Source organism: Bombyx mandarina, chromosome 07 (assembly GCF_030267445.1).
Source record: "Bombyx mandarina strain Sakado chromosome 07, ASM3026744v2".
In the NCBI taxonomy this organism is placed as follows: Eukaryota; Metazoa; Arthropoda; class Insecta; order Lepidoptera; family Bombycidae; genus Bombyx; species Bombyx mandarina.
In genome coordinates, this window is record NC_143214.1 from 10,727,755 (window position 1) to 10,749,972 (window position 22,218).

Sequence of the window (22,218 nt, forward strand, 5' to 3'; positions counted from 1 at the left end):
AGAAGACTTTTCGAGACTTATTTTTTTGCAACGAATTCTCTACAAGTTGTTCTTTTATACATAAAATAATCAGCTTCGTAACTTTTATGGAAGTTGCAAAAATTTTCGTTAAAATTGGCCTTCAAAGACAGCGAGGTGGAAAATTCTTAAATTTTATTGGTCTTACAAAAAAAATTATTTTGGCAATTTTATCATTCTTAAGGTTAATTAACGATAAAGAATGCTAGAAATTAACCAAAACATATCGAAGTTGCTTAAAAAAAGTTTCAAGTAAGAAGTGGTTAAAACATAGATGATAATTTGAAAATTTATTTTTAAATTTTACAAAAGGTTTTCAAAGTTACTACCTCCAGCAGCAATACACATTCTACACCGGCGTAAAAATTTGTCTTTTAAACGGTTAAAAGCTATCCTGTTCTCTTTTATAGCACGTTCGGCTTCTGTAATCTTCTGCCTCAGCTCTTCTTCACTAGAAAATTCTTGGGCGTATACTATTTCCTTGTAATAGCCCCAAATGAAAAAATCGATGGGGTTGAGGTCAGGTGAGCGTGGGGGCCACATCTAATTGGTCCACTGCGTCCGATCCATCTGTTGGGGTATGTTTCATTTAGGTAATTTCGGTTGAAAATGTAAGTTTAATTCACCGCCCGTAAATTTTTCTTTTTAACCCAAAATTTTTGCAACTTCCATAAAAGTTACGAAGCTGATTATTTTATGTATAAAAGAACAACTTGTAGAGAATTAGTTGCAAAAAAAAAGTCTCGAAAAGTCTTCAAATATTTAAAATTTTTTTTTAAGTGGGCCATGTCCAAAGTTCTCGAAATTTTAGAAAAAAATTAATAACTCGAAAACTATCAAAAATCGCGGAACATACATGGGGGTGATTCGGATACCTCACAACACGAGAGACCTAAATTTTTTTTTATGGGCGTCAATGTTCCGGACACCCTGTATAAAACTTTAATTGACTCGATTATCTTGTATTATTTTTATAAATACTATTTTGACGGTACAAAAAGTAAAATAAATATTGGGCAGCACTGGTCAATACGTGTACGTACTTGCTTGACAGTTACGTACCATTTGACACATAACAAATTGAAAGCTTTGGTCAGTTCTATGCGATTGAATAGTTTTGTGAATTTCGTAAATTCGCAACAATTTAAAAGTTTTCATAATATTATCAAATTACCAGTTCTTTTTGACATGTCCGCATTGAATTTCGCAATAATAAAATGTTGGACCAATTCGGTTTGATGAAGATTTTGACTACTATTTTTGCGTTATCGTACCTTGTTTGTTATCTTCAAGCAGAGGATGTTCCACTACAGCTACCGCACTGCAATCTTTCGAAGACTAAGGGATCAAGCTTAAACAAGTTAGTTTCCATAAAAAACCTATTACCATAATCCACACATCCATTTGAATTTACAAACCAAACTGAATCCAGCATTTGTTTACAAAAATAATTAACAGGTTTCAGTTATTTCATATAAGAAAAAAACGAATGAACGAGCAAACCAGTTACAATAATATTGTTACTACTGAGAAATTATCTTTATATTAATTGTATAAAACTATGAAAAAGGTTACAATATTAATTTGGCAAATGTTGTCATATAAAATAGTAGACCTTCAATTTTTTTTGTCACTATTCAATACATTGGAATAGGCTTATTGAAACTTCTTGCTGTAAAAAATATGTAGCAGCTTGTTGATTAGAGAAACAAGAATAAATTACCAATTATGAACTAACGTCTTTCTAGTTATGTAATGGTGAGCACTTTGGATGGTCGCCTTACTGCATTTAATCTGGAAAATGGCACCAAAGCTTGGGTTGTTGAGACTCCACCATTGCTGTCCTCAAACTTGGCTAGCAGTGAGTTTAGTGGTGAAAATAGAGTGAAATTAGTGCCTTCACTAAGAGGCAGCTTGTACACTGTACATGGATCAAAGATCAAACGTTTACCGTTCAATATACATCAACTATTGTCTGAATCATTTACCGAGTCTAACAATCTCATCACTGCTGGTAAGTACAAAAATATTTTTTGTTCAATTTCTGTAGAATAACTATTTAAATCTTCAGTTTATAGGAAACATGATTGTTATTTTGTTTGAGTTTATGCAAATCTTCCCTAATTGTTTATTAATTCAGTAGACCTTTATTTTATATGTTATTTGTTGAGAACTTAAAAATGCTTAAAATTCTAAAAATTAAAAAGAATAATAGTATAATAGGTATGAGTGTTAGGATATTTCATAAACTACCAAAGAAATTAAGAGAATTAGACGATTTTCATGTTAAGAAAAAACTAAAAGATAATCTTATTAGTGGAAATTATTATCCCATAAATGATTTTCTTAGGGACAACATTGAAAATAAATGGAATTTTTAATTATTAGTTGAATTATGGATGAATGAATGGTAATTTATATAATATTATAATATCTTGCACTGCACTAAAATTCACATGTCAAATAATGACAAAGCATACACGCTGCTTTTAACTTATGTAATAACTCATTTTTAATATGCTTGGCGAATAAATGATTTCTTTCTTTCTTTCTTTCTTCATTTCATTTCTTTCTGATTTAATTTTTGTAAAATTTCTACTATTTACTAATATATGCAACAAAGGCAGCTACAGCCATCATATGCCTGTCACAAAGTAGTAGTGAGTTATTCTTGTAAGTTATTATACAATAGAAATGGCAGTCACAATTCAAGGAGAATCGTGAAATGAAAATGTTCAGGCAGTGATAATTGTAAATGAAATTAAAATATTAATATGAATTAAAAGTGTATTGGTGAGTTTCCTTATTCACTTATTTGTAAAACACATATGCTAAGTAACATATCAGTTTCGTGAAGTTTGTTAAAGTAATACTCTAACACTTAACACTCCTTTTATTAAAAGAAGAAAAGAAGAAAGAAAGAATAAGTACCGTCACTAATACACTACATGTTTATATAATTATTTGTATGTAGTTATATACTTAGGCATGTGCTGTTATGTTTAAGTGTATTAACTCAATTAATTAAATAATAAAAACACAAGTTGTATATTCAATTTACAAACTTGTCATAATTCAAAGTGATTTTCATAAATTCTAATTATTTGTGAAATATTTTTTGTTAACATCACGTTTCATTCTGGGCCTGTAAAATAATTATTTTAATATTAATTTCAGGCGGACATGACATACTACGGATAGGCATAGACACAAAAACAGGTCGTATTATATACAAATGTAACTCTAATGGATGCAACAATGAACAGCAAACAACAGAGACGGGAGGAGATGTACTGGTACTGACTCGGCAAGCCACTGCTATCAGAGGCCTAGACCCTAGAACAGGCATTGAGAAGTAAGCCAAACATAATGATAGTATAAGAAATGATTTATCCTTTTACTTTTTTTTTAATGAAGTGACAATTATTCTATGTTCTTTTGGTCATCATCACTCATGCACATTAATAAGACCAAGAATAAAGCCAAGGTGCTACTTACTATAATCTATTTAGTCTGCCAGCTATGGCCGAAGGCATTATCTCATCAATATTAATATAGACTACAAAATCACAACATAAATACAAAAACCAAATAAATAATTTTAATGCAATTTCAGATGGAATTTTAGCACTGCCGCACATGAATTGCAGATAAGCCGTGGAGAGTGTATTGGGGATAGGATTGTAACCGAATCCCCAGTGAATATGCACGTATCAATGCATAACCAGCTGGTTACTGTCTTAAGCGGAGATCTAAATAAGCCGCTGTGGGAACATAAAGTAAGTCAATCACATTTTGTATACTCCGATTTTTTTAGTACATCTAGTAAGCTTTATTATAGCTTTGTGAATTGAAGCTGTTCTGTTGCTGACATTTATCGTTTATTAGAAGGGTTTGATCGATTAATACAGAGGTTTGATACATATATATGTACATAAAGCAGTACTGTCTTATAATTTTGTTGATGTAAGCTTCATAAATTAGTTTCTCTAGCTTTAAATTGTATGTCTACGATTAGAGACCTATCCTTTTGATAAATATAAAAAAGCTATTGGAGAGGTTAAAGGAATTAATTAAAAACTTTTTTAATAAATAGTTAGACGCGCCAATAACGGATGTATGGGAACTTTACGACGGTAACCTGCGAAATAGCCTGTGGCAGGATTCTCGCTCTAGCAATATTATGGGACAAATGCTCTACGTGGGTGATCATCAAGAACAGGTGAAGTAGTATTTGTAAGCTCAAAACTAATATTTTAAAAAAATATTGAAACATCAAAATGTAGGCAATGTAAAAGGTTGGGGAATGAGTTTCTTCGCATTTTTTAAGAAAATTTACAACTTTTTTAATATAGTTTATTTACATTTAACTAAAGTATGTAGGTACCATTTTGTTCGATAACTTTTTGCTATGTTGTAGGTAGGGACATGATCCCATTACTATATAAATTTTGGGGCTTCTGATCAAAATACCGCGACAATTGGTTTTGGCAGTCCTCTCGTGATGTTAACCTGACACTGCCTAAAGAATTCCGAAGAGACCGAAACAGGTGGAAATCTGAAGGTGCAAGGTCAGGACTATACGACACATGCATTGACACCTCCCAGCCAAGCTAATTTTTGCTGAGTGGCTAAAGATATGTGAGGTCTAGCGTTATTTTGATAAAAAACCACGCCCCTTCTGTTGATTAATTCCGGCCGCTTTCTCTCAGCTTCTCGCTTTAATCTCGTCAGTTGTTCGTAGTAGAGTTCAGAATCATGGTCCTGCCTGGTGGTAACAGCTCATAATGAATAATGCCCTTCCAATCCCACCCCACACACAGCATCACCTTGTTGCGAGCTAACCCGGGTTTCGCCACAGTCTGAAGCCTGACCGGCTTTTGACCACGACCTTTTTCGCACTTTCTTGTCGTACGTGATCCACTTTTCATCACCAGTTATCAGCTTCTTCAAAAATGGTTCGGTTTCATTACGTCGTAATAAAGAATCACAAACAGGGTTCATTAGATTTCTTTCAGTGTGTTCGTGAGGTACCCAAATATCGAACTTTTTTGTTATAGAAGTTTTTTTCAAATGCGCCCAAACTGTTTTGTGGTCAATTCCCAGTTCTTCAGCTACGTCGTAATTACTGATATGCCGATCTTGCTCCACTTTTTCAAAAATGGCATCCATTTTATCCGTAACTAGCGACCCGCCCTCGCTTCGCTTCGGAAACATTAAAACACACATGAAACCAAAAAAATAAAAATAAAAAATAAATAAAAAAAAGTAGCCTATGTTCATCAGGGACAATGTCGGCTTCTAATGGAAAAAGAATTTTTCAAATCGGTCCAGTAGTTTCGGAGCCTATTCGAAACAAACAAACAAACAAATCTTTCCTCTTTATAATATTAGTATAGATAGGGCGACCAGAGCGACGTGCGTCTTTGACATCAAAATTTCCAGATTGAAAACGCTTAAGGCAAATTTGTGCTACTATCACAGACACTGCATTAGGTCCATAAAAATCACAAATTTTTTGCGCGGCTTACGTTGCATTTTTACATTTTTTGTAGTAAAATTTTAAAATTTATCGAATTTCTTCATTAGATTCACTCATCTTGTCAGTACAAAAAATAAATAAAAATCACACATTTTTCTAATTTGAATTTGGAATTATCTTCTTTACAATTTAAACTTTTAATGATACTAAAACCAGCCAGATACAAATAGTATAGCCAAAGAGATTTTATTACAAGCTCATACATACTATAACGCGAAAAGACTTTTTCTCCAACCTATTATGAAATAAAATAAAAATGTTGTTTCTTACATCATATAATATCAATGATTAATTTGATTGTTTCTCATTGATAAGTATTATAAGTTTTATTTACTAAACTATTTTTATTAATCTATATTTTTGTGAACGAACCTGCGTCTTATTTAGTTTTAAACGATTTCTGCAGCCCATAGACATCACCACCGGAACGTCGATCCTGACCTAAACTAGTTTAGATTGTAGAACTAAACAGAACTGTAGAAATTGTACAAAAATTTACGTTAACTAAAATAAAACCAATTGTGAGCTAAAGTAAAGTGTCTAAATTACTGAAATAAAATTTTTCCTACCTTATTTTTAGTTGTATATTTTGGATGAATTTGATCACTCTCAAAAGGACCGGAGCTTGATGGTGGTGCCATATCAATCGAGGAAGCGTTTCATCATTCTCGGTGAGTATTGAATTTTTTTTATTGAAGTGAAACTTCTTTAGAACTCGACGAAACGAAATGAAATGAAACGAAACAATAAGTGTGCCGCTTTTAATAGTAAGTAATAAGTCCCTTAATAGTAATAAGTCCGCTATTTAATTTGTTGCTTACCGGGGCTACTTTCACACTTCCTCTGAAATACTCATTCTTTATCTTGTCCATTCTTGTTACTCCACGCGTCCATTTCAACATTCGCATCTCTGCCGCATGCACTCCTCTTTCATGCTTTACTTTCGTCGCCCAACATTCATCACGACAGGTCTAATGATCGTTTTGTAAATTTTCCCTTGAGCTGAAGGGGCATTCTACGATCTGTTATATCCCTACATAGCATATAATAATGCGTACCAAACATCAACATCAGCTTTTATTGTCATCACGTTCGAGCCCCGTGAGCTTACCTACTAGTTAAGGTGACGCTGATATAGCCTCTCAAGGCTTATCAGCTTAGGTAGGAAAAAAAAAGCATTTATTCCCGATGATGATTTTTAGCTAGCTTTTTAAAGCAGTTCGGGTCAGAATTTTATCGGGGTGGGACGTATACCGAATTTTCCCTATAAATAACATAAACTTAGTGGAGGGGAGTATTAAAAGTGTTTTTTAAAAAGAAGTTCAAGTTTCAATTCTAACAGATCGCGTGCTGTTGCAGATAGCCGTTTCACCCAACCGGCGTTTATTCGATTTGTTACGTCTCGGTCTATGTTGGCGTTGTTCTGGAGTCTCCAGAACGACGGCCGTGAGCCTCTACCCATTTAAGCAATATTTTTTTGACGTGACAACGTCTTATAATTCGATGGAGCCTGCTGCACGCACGAAAAAACATGACTTATGCGGCGTTACCTCGCTCTGCGGCGTTACATTTAAGGCTTAAAGTGCAAGCGAGAGCGCGCAACGAGCGACAAAGAGGCATAATCGGCCTCCGCGTTCGGCAGCGTTCGACATCTGTCTCTCTCCTACTTGAGTGAGCGATGCATCCGCGTGGACAGCTGCTATACAATAATACATTTACATGTTTTCGTCAAGTATGAAGTTCAGTGAAAAGTGAAAGTGGTGTCAATTGTTTATAGTAACGATAATTGCAATAATTGAAAAATGAAACCATTCCAGCAGTATTTTCTTAACCCTGGTCACGTTCAACTATCGTCAGTAAACCGACTTTACAGACAACCGATTTTTTTTTTCTTTTCAGATAAAGAGAACGTGTACCTGCCTTTATCGGACAAGTCTACGTACATTCCGTTCCACGAGGCGGAGGACTCCAACGCCACCGAGGTCAGCGACAAGGTGAAGAAGGTGCGGTCGTGGTTATTCGACATCCTCACGTGCTTCACGCTGGCTTTGGCGTTAGTCTTGTTAATATTCCCTTTCTATGCGAGGTACGTTTTATATTTAGGTTACGTCAATTTTAACGTGTATACACGACTTTAATACCTGAAGACGTTTTATGGGGTGCCTAGTGGTCGTTCTCGTCGAACCCGTCGCTTGCGACGAAGGGCTCGACGAATAAATTAGCCCTCAGACACAGCCCACTGAGTTTCTCGCCGGATCTTCTCAGTGGGTCGCGTTTCCGATCCGGTGGTAGATTCTGCGAAGCACGGCTCTTGCTAGGGTTCGTGTTAGCAACGTCGTCAGGTTTGAGCCCCGTGAGCTCACCTACTAGTTAAGGCGACGCTGATATAGCCTCTCAAGGAAAAAAAGGCAGGTAGGTAGCGATTCATGAAGGTATTCATTCATTAATGATTCATGAAGATTCAAGAAGTAGCGATGAATACGTATCTAATACGTTCAAGAATGGTTTCCACAATCGAGGAATGTAGCGAGTGAAAAAAACGTGGAATTAGTGTCACTGTTGGTAACACGGTGCGCATTGCAAATCCGCACGGATTGGTACCACGATTCTACTTATTTCTGCGACAGTAATGTATTCCAGTTTGGAGGATGCGATTGAGACTACGATGTCCTCAAAGATGGAGACGTTTTAACAACGAAACCTATAACGCATTTAATAATAATTATTTGCTAATTTACTCTGTCCCCGCGCCTAGGGGGAACGCGGGGTATCTGGGACTTGACGATCTGCAAGGTGTTGGGAGCCGACCACGGGCCCAAGGAATTTTAGGGCCTTACCCACTAAAAGAATCCCCTGTACTCTTCGCCCAAGCGTCCGATCCCCTCCGAGGTCAGAACCCGGATGAGGTAGGGGGGTTAAACTGCGAACCAACTATAGCAATGTTTTATTTATTTATTTACTAGCTGACCCGGCAAAGGTTGTTTTGCCATGTATGCTATTTCTAGGAAACATTTGTTTAGTTCAATAAAAATAAGTATCTACTATAAGTGTGCGGGGATATATTTATAATCGAAAGCGTTATCTATATATTAAAGCGTGAAGCAAAAACTTTGTATCCCTTTTTACGAAAATTGCGCGGACGGAGGCTTATGAAATTTCTCACACTTATAGATAATACAGTAAAGGAGTATAAATAATGCTAATAATTTTTTTTATTATGCATTAATTATACATTAAATCAATAAAAAAACATTACACACACTACCATGTATTTGACACAAACAGAGTAAAATCAGATTTTTTATTTTAATTTATGACAAAATAAAAATTAAAATGAAAATCTTGCCAAAAAAGTTAAAGTTTATAATTAACAAATAAAAAATAGGGGTTGATCGTAAAAGGGTGAAAAATTCAGAGTAATATGATTTTTTTTATTCTGTCATAACAAAATAAAAACAAAATTCTAGCAAAAAAATAATAATATTAAATTAATTATTAAATAAAAATTAATAAAAATTAATTAATGAAATAAAAATTAAATATATTATTAACAAATAAAAAATAAGGGTTGATCGTAGAGGGGTGAAAATTTAGGGTTATATGTATTTTTGTATGCTATATCATAAAAAAAAAACAAAAAAAAAGTCTATAAAACAAATAAAAAATAAAAAAAATTAGGGGTGGACCCTTAACATTTAGGGGGAAGAAAAGTATATGTTGTAAGTATATGTTTTTTTTTTTTTTTTTTTTTTTTTATATCTTACGCAATTATTGTAATATTAACTGTGTGTACAATAAAGAATAAAGAATGTATGTTGTACGATTCTCCACCCTGGCCGATATGCTCGCTAAGATTCACGAAAATCGGTCGAGCCGCTTCGGATGAGTTCAATCACGCACCCCGTGACACGAGAATTTTATATATTAGATTAAGATTCCACTATCTACGCGACACGTGGTTTTTTATAGATACAATTGGCAGGATGTAAATTTTCTACAGGATCCGAGTTATGATAACGAACGTCCCGCAAACTACGGTCAATGTAGTCTTCAACGAGGACATACCATCGGAGAAGGAGCTCGAAGCGAAAAGACCATCGAACCCCGAGTATCCCGGACGATATGAGAAGGACTTCACGACCGTGAGGCGCCTGGGGAGGGGCGGCTTCGGGGTCGTCTTCGAGGCGAGGAACAACATCGACAACTGTTCGTATGCCGTCAAGAGGATCACTCTGCCGAGGAAGTGAGTCTGCTGTCTGGGGCCTGGAGCACATGAGGCCGGACCGCACCGCATTGCATAACAAAACATCTACGTCGCTTACGTACAATCAATACTCTCCTGCCCTTCTCCCAGTCACGGCGCAACATATTTTCTCCTTCCATACTCTTCTATCATATACCATTTCTTCGCTCACTCTCTTCTTACACATATCGTCTTTCACGCAATCCATCAATTTCTTCTTAGGTCTACCTCTTCCTCTATATCCTTCCGCATTCATAGTTAATACTCTCTTACCAACCTCATTTTAATTTCGTCTCGTCACATATCCATACCATCCCAAACGCGCACTTTTCAGCTTCTCTGTCACAGGTGCCACTTTCAGACTTCCTCTAACATATTCATTCCGTATTCTATCCATTTTCGTTACCCCACACATCCATCGCAACATTCGCATCTCTGCTGCATGCAATTGCCGTGTCGCTAGTCGCAATTTAATATATATATATTTATTGCCCTTTGTAGGCAGACGAGCATACGACCCACCTAATGGTGAGCGGTTACCGTCGCCTATGAACTTCAGCAATGCCATGGACAGAGTCAAGCCGCTGCCTACCATTAAGTACTTTCCACAAGATAGCGTTAGGGAAACACCGTGTAGGGGAGCTCATTCCAAAGACGGATGGTAGGTACATGGCAAAAAAGACCTCTGGAAACCCACTGCGGATGAACGCAGTGGCTCCTGGTGGTATGGATCCCGACCTTAACTGTGCAAGCCGCGGCTTCTTGCGTCTCTGGTATGGTTGATATTTGTCAGCGACCTTACTTACCGTCCGATGGAACGCTACTATGTCCGATTTTTTATAAGAAAATTATAATCGTGCTCGTTAAGTCCAGTCTTCAGTCTTCAATTTAATTGGTAAATGAAATTTATTCAGGATTTTTACTGGTGGTAGGACGTCTTACGAGTCTGCACGGGCAGGCACCACCACCCTGCCTATTTCTGCCGAGAAGTAGTAATGCGTTTCGGTTTGAAGGGTGGGGCAGCCGTTGTAACTATACTGAGACCTTAGAATTTATATATTAAAGTGGGTGGCGCATTTACGTTGAAGATTTCTATGGTCTCCAGTGACTACTTAACACCAGGTGGGCTGTGAGATCGTCCACCCATGTAAGCAAAAAAATAATATTGAATTTTTACTGATAGGGCATAATGTTAGTTGGCACGGGTAGGTACCACCACCCCGCCTGTTTCTATCGCGGAGCTGTAGTGGCGTTTGGTTAGGTCGTACAGTGTGCGCCCGCACTAAGGCCGCTCGGTGCGCAGGAAGGAGCGGCACGAGCGCGTGCTGCGGGAGGCGCGCGCGCTCGCCAACCTCGAGCACCCGCACATTGTGCGATACTTCAACGCCTGGGTGCAGCCCTGCCTCGCCAGGTGAGCATTGTGCGCACATATCGACTGTCTATAATATTCTAGAACATTCAAGAAATTCTCAAGAAATGGACCACTAAAATAGCGGATGAAAGGCGATTGCATGCAGCAGAGATGAGAATGTTGCGATGGATGTGTGGAGTAACGAGAATGGACAGAATACGGAATGAATATGTTAGAGGAAGTCTGAAAGTGGTACCCGTGACAGAGAGGCTGAGAAGTGCGCGTTTGGGATGGTATGGACATGTGATGAGACGAAATGAAAATGAGGTTGGTTTGAGAGTGTTAACTATGAATGTGGAAGAATATAGAGGAAGAGGTAGACCTAAGAAGAAATGAATGGATTGCGTGAAAGACGATATGTGTTAGAGGGGAGTGAGCGAAGAAATGGTATATGATAGAGAAGTATGGAAGGAGAAAACATGTTGCACAGACCCCAGTTGACTGGGAGAAGGGCAGGAGAATGATGATTCAAGAAATGTTCCCACAGTTATGATGTCAGTTTCTAACTATTTAACGACAGATGGTGTTACTTTTATTGGCATAACAATATCATATATGATTACACATAAATTTTATGTCCAAATTTGTGACCAAATATGTCTTTTTTTTTCATATAATATTGCTTATTATTCATGCTCACTAATAATATAATTAAAAATATATATATTGACAGATTTTGGATGAAGAAGAATTTGATTATTTTAATTAACGAGTACCTATTGTGTGTTAGAATTTATATATTATTGTAACTAATATCAATATTTTAATTCGATCAGCCGCAGGTCGTCCGATTGCGAGGCGAACTCAATAAGTACGACGTGCAACACGCTCAGCCCTAAGGACGCGTCCGTCGAGCTCAAAAGTACCGCCAGCGACAACAGCTCCTTCGTTGTGTTCGCGCGCTCCGAGGGCGAAGCCCCACCGGACGGTGCCACCGGGCCCGCGCCTGAGCGTAACGACTCCACCGACAAGACGAGAGCCTCGTCCAAACGCGAGTCGAAGGACGACTTGACTTCGTCGATGCGGAAGTCGCAAGGTGACGTGACGTCATCGACAGAGCAGACGGACTGCGGGCTGCGGCTGGAGCTCTACATACAGATGCAGCTCTGCGACCCGAACAGCCTCTACGACTGGCTGCGGAACAACCGCGACTGCCCCGACCGATACCAGCGGGTGCGTCCGCCACGAGCGTTCGTTATAGCCGCGCCAATAAAGAAACGAATCCAAAATGGCGTCTATGTACCTGCACTGACAGATGGTAGGGTCAAATAAAAAGAAAGATAGAAAGAAAATATAACCGCAAAATTAATTTGCGTAATTACTGGTGGTAGAACCTCTTGTGAGTCCGTACGGGTGGGTACCACCGCCCCGCCTATTTCTGCGGTGAAGCAGTAATGCGTTTCGGTTTGAAGGGCGGGGCAGCCGTTGTAACTATACTTGAGACCGTAGAGCTTATATCTCAAGGTTGGTGGCGCATTTACGTCATAGATATCTATAGGCTCCAGTAACCACTTAACAACCAGGTGGGCTGCGAGCTGGTCCACTCATCTAGGCAATAAAAAAAAAACAAATGAGAATGTACTTTACTTTACTTTGGTGCCCTGGCAGAGGGGAAGGTGTAAAATAAATAACAAAATAACCACGAAATAACGAACAAATTCAATAAATAACAACAGAATTTGAGAGAAAACAGAGCGCGTCTGAGAACAAAGTCAGAACTGATATATTTTTTGTGTGCAGTACGCGCCGTGTGCGACTAAAGACAGCAATAGTTTAGAGTGAGAGCGCATGATCGCCGCCGCCATTTTCGATTCGTTTCTTTATTGACGCGGCTTATACATTCGTTTATTAATACGCTTTCATTAGCTTCAGACGTATGTATGTTTGTAACTGAATCTTTGAACATGATTTTGTGACCCCCTTCGAAAACGTCGGATTAACTCGAAATTGGGTATACTTATTAAGGACCGATGACAATTTAATATTAAAAAAAATTTATTGAAATTCAACTAAAAAAGGAAAAATAAATAATAGTTTAAAAAAACTAACAAAATACGCTTTTATAGAAAATCCAACAAAAAAATTGAAAATACACTATTTGTAATTCAAATTTATTAAAATAGTTTTTTAAACTATTATTTATTTTAATAATTCATTCAAAAAATTAAACTTGGGATTACAGTTCAAGAAAAAGAAAAAATACACACATTCATATTATATAAGAGTGTTTTTTGCAAGTATAAGATGTCAACATATGGCTCTGATGTCGAGAAATCAAGCGTAAAGCACGCATCTCTAGTAAACCTTTTATTTCTTTACTAACACTACATAAATTTTATACAATGTCTATCTAAAGAGTTCCCATCTCATCCCTAGAGAGATTTCCATCCCATCCCTAGAGAGATTTCCATCCCATCCCTAGAGAGATTTCCATCCCACCCCTAGAGAGATTCTCATAATATTGTGATAATATTATGAGAAGTCGTCGTGGCCTAAAGGATAAGACGTCCGGTGCATTCATATCTAGCGATGCACCGGTGTTGAATCCCGCAGGCGGGTACCAATTTTTCTAATGAAATACGTACTTCACAAATGTTCACGATTCACTTCCACGGTGAAGGAATAACATCGTGTAATAAAAATTAAACCCGCTAAATTATAATTTGCGTAATTACTGGTAGTAGGACCACTTGTGAGTCCGCACGGGTATGTACCGTACCACCTCCCTGCCTATTTCAGCCGTGAAGCAGTAATGCGTTTCGGTTTGAAGGGTGGGGCAGCCGTTGTAACTATATTTGCGACCTTAGAACTTATCTCAAGGTGGGTGACGCATTTACGTCGTAGATGTCTATGGGCTCCAGTAACAACTTAACACCAGGTGGGCTGTGTGCTCGTCCACTCATCTAAGCAATAAAAAAAACATATTGTTTCCAGGCGAAAGTGATATTCGGTCAGATCGTGTCTGCGGTCGAGTACGTCCACCTTGAGGGGCTGATCCACCGCGACCTCAAGCCCAGCAACATCATGTTCGCGCCCAACGGCCAGGTCAAGGTGGCGGACTTCGGGCTCGTCGCTTACATGCACGACGCGCCCGCACTCTGCGGCGCCGCCCGCACGCCGCGCGCGCACCCGCAGCTCACGCACAGAGTCGGTGAGCAAGCCCATATGTGTCTATGTTGCCTTGTACATGTCTATAGGCACTGGTAAACACTTGCTAAATAAATAAATATAAATAAATATATATATTTGGAAAATAAACAATATAATATTTAAAAAAATAGCTAAAACAATAACCGAATGTGTTTCCACAATCAAAATCACATATAGGTAGAAAGTGAACAGAGAAGAGAAATTTAGAAATTTAAGTTACAAAAAAACAAAAGCAACACAATACGCACATATTATTTTGTACATCAACTTACACTATAAAACTATAATACTCATCGGACTAAATCACCTTATAAATATATATAGGTAAACAGCAGGTTTGCTCTGCCTATACCATTGCTGATGTCCATGGGCGACGGTAATTACTCACCGTCTGGTGGGCAGTGTGCTCGTCTACTTAAAGGGGCAATTAAAAAAAAGACTTCGCTTGTTCGTTCCTAATATTCAGCTTCATAGTATGTACTATATTAAAATAATATCCCCGCAAAACTATTCTGACGTGCAACGATTATTAATATAAATATAAGTATATACCGGTGGTAGGACCTCTTGTGAGTCCGCACGGGTAGGTACCACCACCCGTCTATTTCTGCCGTGAAGCAGTAATGCGTTTCGGCTTGAAGGGTAGGGCAGCCGTTGTAACGATTTTTTTTAATTTGCAACACTAGCCGACTTAACCTAATTGGTGTATGGTATTTAAAGTCGGTTTACTGACGATAGTTGAACGAGACAACGTCATAAGAAAATACTGATGGAATGGTTTCATTTTTCAATTAATGCAATTATCGTTACTATAAACAATTGACACCACTTTCACTTTTCAGTGAACTTCATACTTGACGAAAATATGTAAATGTATTATTGTATAGCAGCTGTCCACGCGGATGCATCGCTCACTCAAGTAGGAGAGAGACAGATGTCGAACGCTGCCGAACGCGGAGGCCGATTGTGCCTCTTTGTCGCTCGTTGCGCGCTCTCGCTTGCACTTCAAGCCTTTAATGGAACGCCACAGAGCGAAGTAACGCCGCATGAGTCATGTTTTTTCGTGCGTGCAGCCGGCTCCATTGAATTATAAGACGTTGTCACGTCATAAAAAAAACATGTTCTCGTCCGCGTCAGGCACGGAAGTGTACATGTCGCCGGAGCAGCTGCAGCGGCGCCCGTACAGCTACAAGGTGGACATATACTCGCTCGGCCTCATCCTGCTCGAGTTGCTGCAGCCCTTCGGTACGGAGGCGGAGCGCGCCGCCTGCCTCACCAGGGTCCGGGACCAAGTCTACCCGGACAGCTTCGAGGATAAATACCCCAATGAGGTGAGGAATATTGATTATTACTATAGTATTTAGAATTATTTTGTCCGTGCAGTTTGGGTCATACATACACTAGGGTTTTCCGGTTAGTTATTCACAAAAACAAAAATTGAATACCTTTTTTTTGTAAAAAGTTTGCTTTTGTGATAGTTATAGTAATAATATACATTTTTCAATTTTTTTTATAAATTTTAATTCATTTTAATACTTTCAAAAAAACCGCACTACGAGAGTGGGGTGCTTACGTTTACACAGTGCCACTAGATGGCATTCGAGTCATAAACAACGATCAGGTGTTTTGTACAAGCCCAGAAAAAAACTTAAAATGTCACGAAAGTGTAAATACGATGCTGATGCATTTTGTTTCATATGTGGTTAATTTATTAAAGTTTAGAAGCAAACTGTTTCATGCCATGTATTTTTTTTTGTCTAGATACGATCTAAAATATCGAATTTTTATGCTTAGCAAATAAAAGTCAATTTATTTATTTATTTATTGCTTAAGTGTGTGGACGAGCTCACAGCCCACCTGATGTGAAGTGGTCACTGGAGCCCATAAACTTCTACAACGTAAATGCGCCACACACCTTGAGATATAAGTTCTAAGGACTCACTCAGAATACTCACAACGGCTGCCCCACCCTTCAAACCGAAACGCATTACTGCTTCACGGCAGAAATAGGCGGGGTGGTGGTACCTACCCGTGCGGACTCACAAGAGGTCCTACCACCAGTAATTACGCAAATTATAATTTTGCTGGTTTGATTTTTATTACACGACGTTATTCCTTCACCGTGGAAGTCAATCGTGAACATTTGTTAGGTACGTATTTCATTAGAAAAATTGGTACCCGCCTGCGGGATTCCAACACCGGTGCATCGCTACATACGAATGCACCGGACGTCTTATCCTTTAGGCCACGACGACTTTCAAATTTGGTGTTGACCCGTGTAATCGGAGCGGTGAAACGAGTATTTCGCTCTCTCTTCCACTCACGGGCCTTATGGACGGGCATAGTGATGCGCATTATTGTTGTCGATAAGCGTTATCGATAGTGTGTTTAGTTTTGTTATTTTGTGGGTTAGTGATAAAAATGAAAATAAAAATCACTAATCGAACACTTACACCACGTAGCGCCGCAGCAAATTAACGAGAACGGAAGAAATTAACACTTTGTAAGTAATCTATTTTCATTTATGTGAAAAATTTAACGCATTGTTGATAACAACACGTGCAAATATTATTTTAAATAAATTCTGCCGTTTTGGTACAAAACAAAGTAGTAGCCATTGTGTCACTAAAGAGATTCAGAGAGCGAATGCATAAAAACACATTTCTCTTCGACATATGTACTATAATTTGCAGGTAAGTACAACAAACAAGTTTCTATCGCGCCCGCGCAACATGCTCACCGCCCTAGCCGGGCTATCATTTTGACCCAAACTGCGCGGCCAAAATAATTCTACTATAGTGGTCCCGCAGTAGCCTAAATTCGACTATAATTAATTGAAATTATAAGTTTGAACATTATTATGGTTCTATTGTCGAAGACTGTTAAACTTCTATAATGACAGATTTCACCAAGGCTACACTATAGACAAATAATATTAAAGATATTTAATCTTAAAATTATAATATTAAACATAAATATAATAAAATTAAAGAATAATGTTAATTTTAATGAAAACTTTTTTATATGAAAAATAATATTATGAAATGAAATGAAATGAAACTAAAATGAAATGTGATGAGACGAGATGATATGGGATGAAATACAGTCAAACCTGGGTAAGTGAGAACTGGATAAGTGAGAAAACTCTATAAGTGAGAGTAATAGCCAGGACCCGTCATTTTAAGCTCCCAAAACCTCTATTAGCGAGAAACAGAAACCTCTGTAAGAGAGAGTCGTTTGTCCCTCATGGACCTCCGTAAGTGAGACTGCTACTTATCTATACCTCTATAAGCGACAGTCGAGCTTTATTTAAATATATTATTTAGGAGGAACAAATGACAAAACAAATTCTGCTATTTTATGACTCATTCTTAGCTTTCGTGGAACTTCCTACCATTGTTTTTGTATTGTTTTCTCGTCAATATTGAACCTATTCTATTTTGTGGAACTAAATAACGTTGTTATTTTATCGCATTCTTTTCGAATGGACACGTGTCCCTGTGTACCGTCCTGTATGTCAGACTTACTCTTTTTTTTAATCGTTAATTGCGAAGGAAAGTTCTGTTCTGCATCATATGAAAACGGAAAATTAAAGTACTGTCATTAAGTGATAAACTTAAAATAGTGAATGCGTTTCAATCCGGAAAATCGCGAAATAAAATTCAGAGAGAGCATTAGCGAGAAACTCGGTTTAGTGAGAAACCTCTATAAGCGAGAATGAGATTGTGCTCCCTTGAACTCTCGCTTATCCAGGTTTGACTGTATAATCCCAGGTAAATGGTGGTCATTTAGTGAGACTTTTTCAGTGTACTTTTTGGAGGATCCCGAGAAGTTACGCTCAGAGGCTTTGTTTCATTTTCCTACATTTGTGCGCTTTCACAGATACTAAACAGTTAATAAACCACCGTTATTACACATTTAAACCTGAACAAACACTTTTTTTTTATATTGCCATTCTCCCAGTCACCTGCGGTCGGTACAACATGTTTTCTCCTTCCATACTCTTCTATCATATACCATTTCTTCGCTCACTCCCCGCTTACACATATCGTCTTTCACGCAATCCATCAATTTCTTCTTAGGTCTGCCTCTTCCTCTATATCCTTCCACATTCATAGTTAACACTCTCTTACCAACCTCATTTTCATTTCGTCTGTCAAACATCTTGTGTTTTATGATGGCTACCGTCACTCTTTACTTCCTGGCTCTTGGCCTTTTCATTTTCATTATTTATAATTATTATTTTTTTAATTTTATTTTTTGACTTGTTTTTTCGTTTATTGTAAATATTTTTACTTATTAAAAAAAAAAAAAAAAATTTGAGAAAAAACAAAAAAAAAACCCGCTGAGTTTGTTTCGCCGGTTCTTCTCAGGACTGTGACTCTTTTTGGAACCGGTGGTAGAGTTAACATTTTTATTTATATTTTGACATCCACCGCGTCTGTCCCGCTTCAGACCGCAGTCCTGAAGCTGATGCTGAACCCGGACCCGCTGCTGCGGCCGACCGCCAGCGGAGTCCGGGCCCGCGCCCCGCTGTTCGAGGCCACAGACGAGAAGTACCACTTCGAGCTACCGCCGCGAAACTGAACCCGGAAACGAACTGACCAAGATAAAGGTACACCGTTGCTACTTAAATATAATACACTATGACAGTTAATGTAGTTTACTGGCGGTAGGATATTATTTATGATTAATAATAATTCGACGCTTGAAAGGCAAACGTGACTAAGCGACAATGCGTGAACTTTACAGTAGACTAATTTAAAGTTGAAATACCTGAAAAAAAATTTATTTTAACGAATCTAGCTGTAGGATTGAAATGATTTTAATAGACCTAGAAATATATTTTTTTTTTGCGCATCGAATATGGTTATTGCCTATCATTTATGTACAAAGCAGTTATTGTCGCTTAGTCACGTTTGCCTTTCAAGCGTCGAATCATGTAATTATTATTGTAAAACATTTCCAAACAGAACGTTTCGTTCTAAAAATATTTTGTAATACTATTTTCTTTTTGCATTTGTATTAATATAGGGTTAAGTTAAATTATAATTAATATTAAAACGGCTACTTAAGTTCCGAGTTAATAAGCATTATTTATGTCATTTGGGAATCCAGAGGTCCCTTTCTCGCATAGCGAGTACTGCTAAAGGAGTTGACGTCACGATATAGCGCGCTCTCTCTCTCTAGCATCGGTTGAAATTGCTCATCCCCCCCCCCCCGGCCGACAAAATTTATCTCAAGATAACCAGCACGCTTCGTATTAAAACGGACACTGAGAAAATAGAAATTAAAACAAAAAGGTTATTCATAGGTATACCAATTAATTTATTTCGTGATTCGGAAATATTACACAAAATAGTATTATAGATTGGAATTTTTTTGCATCCTCACGGTGAAAGCGGCTTGTGGGAATTGAATTTAAGTTATTTAATAATATTAATTTAATAAGCTGTTCCGAGAACCTGGTAAAAGAACTGCGTAGATGAGGAAATTGCCTAATTTAATATTAATTAAGTTCTTATATAATTATTTAATGTTAGAGTTGTCGGTTCTGAAGCAGGACTAACAAGTGAGCTAATTAAGGTTGCTTTTTGTTTAATACATTATTATAAAAGTGAGAAAACCGTAAAGGATTTCAACAGAACATTGTACGTCCGAATTCCGGTTTTACGGTCTGTTTTTGGTAATTATTATCAACATTCATCGTATAAAACAAAGTTGCTTTCTCTGTCCCTATATCCCTACGGTAGGCAGCGGCTTGGCTCTGTCCCTGGCATTGCTGAAGTCTATGGGCGACGGTAACCACTCACCATCAGGTGGGCCGTATGCTCGTCTGCCTACAAGGGCAATAAAAAAAAAATCCTATGTATGCTTAAATCTTTCAAACTACGCAACGGATTTAGATGCGGTTTTTTTGTGATTGAAGAGGAAGATTTATATGCATAATAACATCCATTAAATAGTGGAGGAATGAATAATAAATTACAGTTTCCGAAGAGAAACGAGGGCGGGTCGCTAGTTGTGAATATAGTGAAGTAGATTTGTAATTTATTTAGGAAGTTAGTACTAAATGGATTCTGATACTGATGGCTGGTAATGCTTAATTTGTCTAGGGAGGGGAGCTCGTCTCCACCGGCTAGAACTTCTGCGCTCTTTCACATTCAATAAATAACTTGGCGTGTACTATCCTGCTCTGATATGAGCTCCACTCCTTAGCTTACCGAGCACCTATGTCTTCTTTCAAAGAGATTTGAAAAGAGTCTACCGCGAAAGTTCTTGTTCATGAACGATAATAACTGCTAACAATCAGTATCTGTCGTAGGGTTGTCAACCAAATGCTTAAATAAATATTATATTATAGATAGGTATGCAACTGTGACATAACATATTTAAGGTATGTTATGATTGGAAATGTATTTTTTAATTCTGTAAATATTTTTGTACAATATATATTTTTTTTAAATATTAATGTTTTTTATTAGGCTTTCGGAGCTAAAACGCAAAAAATGGCCCGTTAATCCTTACGAGTTCATCGTGCCTGTTTGTCCGTATGTCACAACGACGTTACTTGAACACTGGATTAATTATAGATGAAATTTAGAGGGTAGATGTTGTATGTACGCATATGAAAACAAATAAAATCCTATTTCGACTCAGTACTGTGCTTGTTGCATGTAAACAACGCTTAGTCACACAACACAGATATTTGTAAAACTTGAAGTACCTAAGCTGTCTTACTTTTTAGCTGTCGACGGAAAAATATGAAATGCCTTAAATAAACAATATAAGAATAAATAACAATAAATAATACCAATTCGGTTATGGCTGAAAAATAGTTGCGCAGGACGAAAACAGATTTAAATAGTTAAAATAGATTATGGATAGTTTATAAGAAACAAATAGAAATTAGTAATATACCTAGTCAGGTCATAAGTATTGTCACACAGTAAAAACTTTTCTTTTAGAATGCTGGCCACAAAAAAGTTTATTGAATTCGAATTTCGAATTGTTCATGAAATAAAAATGTATACTTTTAGTATTTTTACTCATTTTTAAATATGGAGTGGACTCTTAAAGAAGACCGTGTTGCAGTTATTGCGTTGCATCGTTGCGGTTACGCGCCAATTCAAATTTTTAACATACTGAAAATTTTGAATATAACCAAAAGATTCGTTTATCGTACCATCAAACGATTCAATGAAGACTCTAGTGTAGATGACAGGTCAAGAAGTGGTCGCCCTCGGTCTGTTAGGACTCCAGCAGTGATAAAAGCTGTGAAGGCGCGAATTCAAAGAAATCTCAAACGTAAGCAGAAACTGTTGGCCCTTCAGATGGGGTTAAGCAGAACCACGGTGAAAAGGGTGTTAAATGAAGACTTAGAGCTTCGGGCATATCGAAGAAAAACAGGACATCGTTTGAATGCTCGTCTAATGGACCTGAGACTGAAGAGATGCCGCGCTTTGTTGAAGCGGTACGCGGGAAAAAAATATCGGGAAATAATTTTTTCGGATGAAAATTTTTTTACCGTAGAAGAGAGCTACAACAAACAAAATGATAAGGTGTAGGGGAAAGTGGGGGATATACGAACACCTAAGGGAAAACTTAAATAAAACAATGGAATTGAATCACAGATTTTTTTAATTTTTTTTATTATAAAGTTTACTTATCTGTCTAACTTATTTACTAATCATCATTTATATTTTTTTAATAAATTGCAACAATATGAAAGAAAAACAAAACCCTTAGTGTTCGGCTTTGCCCGACATCAGTCGGGTAATTACGAACACCAAGTGGGGTGATTACGAACTAACATTATTAACGACATAGATCACATTTAAAACCCAACGATGT

The 22,218-nt window shown here is 37.5% G+C and overlaps 1 protein-coding gene across 2 annotated transcripts; it reads left to right on the top strand.

Annotated features, from left to right (window-relative positions):
• The first annotated feature begins 869 nt into the window (after positions 1 to 869).
• Positions 870 to 21,020, top strand: LOC114239271 (eukaryotic translation initiation factor 2-alpha kinase). Of its 2 annotated transcripts, XM_028169390.2 has the most exons (14): positions 875 to 1,378; positions 1,767 to 2,032; positions 3,196 to 3,373; positions 3,635 to 3,797; positions 4,115 to 4,240; positions 6,141 to 6,231; positions 7,460 to 7,646; positions 9,561 to 9,803; positions 11,107 to 11,214; positions 11,991 to 12,387; positions 14,149 to 14,365; positions 15,502 to 15,695; positions 18,820 to 18,979; positions 20,850 to 21,020. In XM_028169390.2, the coding sequence occupies exons 1-13, from the start codon at positions 1,236 to 1,238 to the stop codon at positions 18,949 to 18,951; spliced, it is 2,445 nt and encodes an 814-aa protein (XP_028025191.2). In that variant the 5' UTR covers positions 875 to 1,235; the 3' UTR covers positions 18,952 to 18,979; positions 20,850 to 21,020. The 2 variants fall into 2 exon arrangements, with proteins under 2 accessions (XP_028025193.2, XP_028025191.2); XM_028169392.2 differs by lacking the exon at positions 20,850 to 21,020 and having other exon boundaries at positions 870 to 1,378; positions 7,460 to 7,613; positions 18,820 to 20,830.
• Positions 21,021 to 22,218: the final 1,198 nt, after the last annotated feature.

Excerpts from the sequence above, each read along its gene's own strand:
- LOC114239271 (XM_028169390.2), top strand. The coding sequence starts at position 1,236 with ATGTTGGACCAATTCGGTTTGATGAAGATTTTGACTACTATTTTTGCG. Across the intron at positions 1,379-1,766 it reads AAGGGATCAAGCTTAAACAA|TTATGTAATGGTGAGCACTT; the intron begins GTTAGTTTCCAT and ends ACGTCTTTCTAG. Across the intron at positions 12,388-14,148 it reads GCCCCGACCGATACCAGCGG|GCGAAAGTGATATTCGGTCA; the intron begins GTGCGTCCGCCA and ends TATTGTTTCCAG.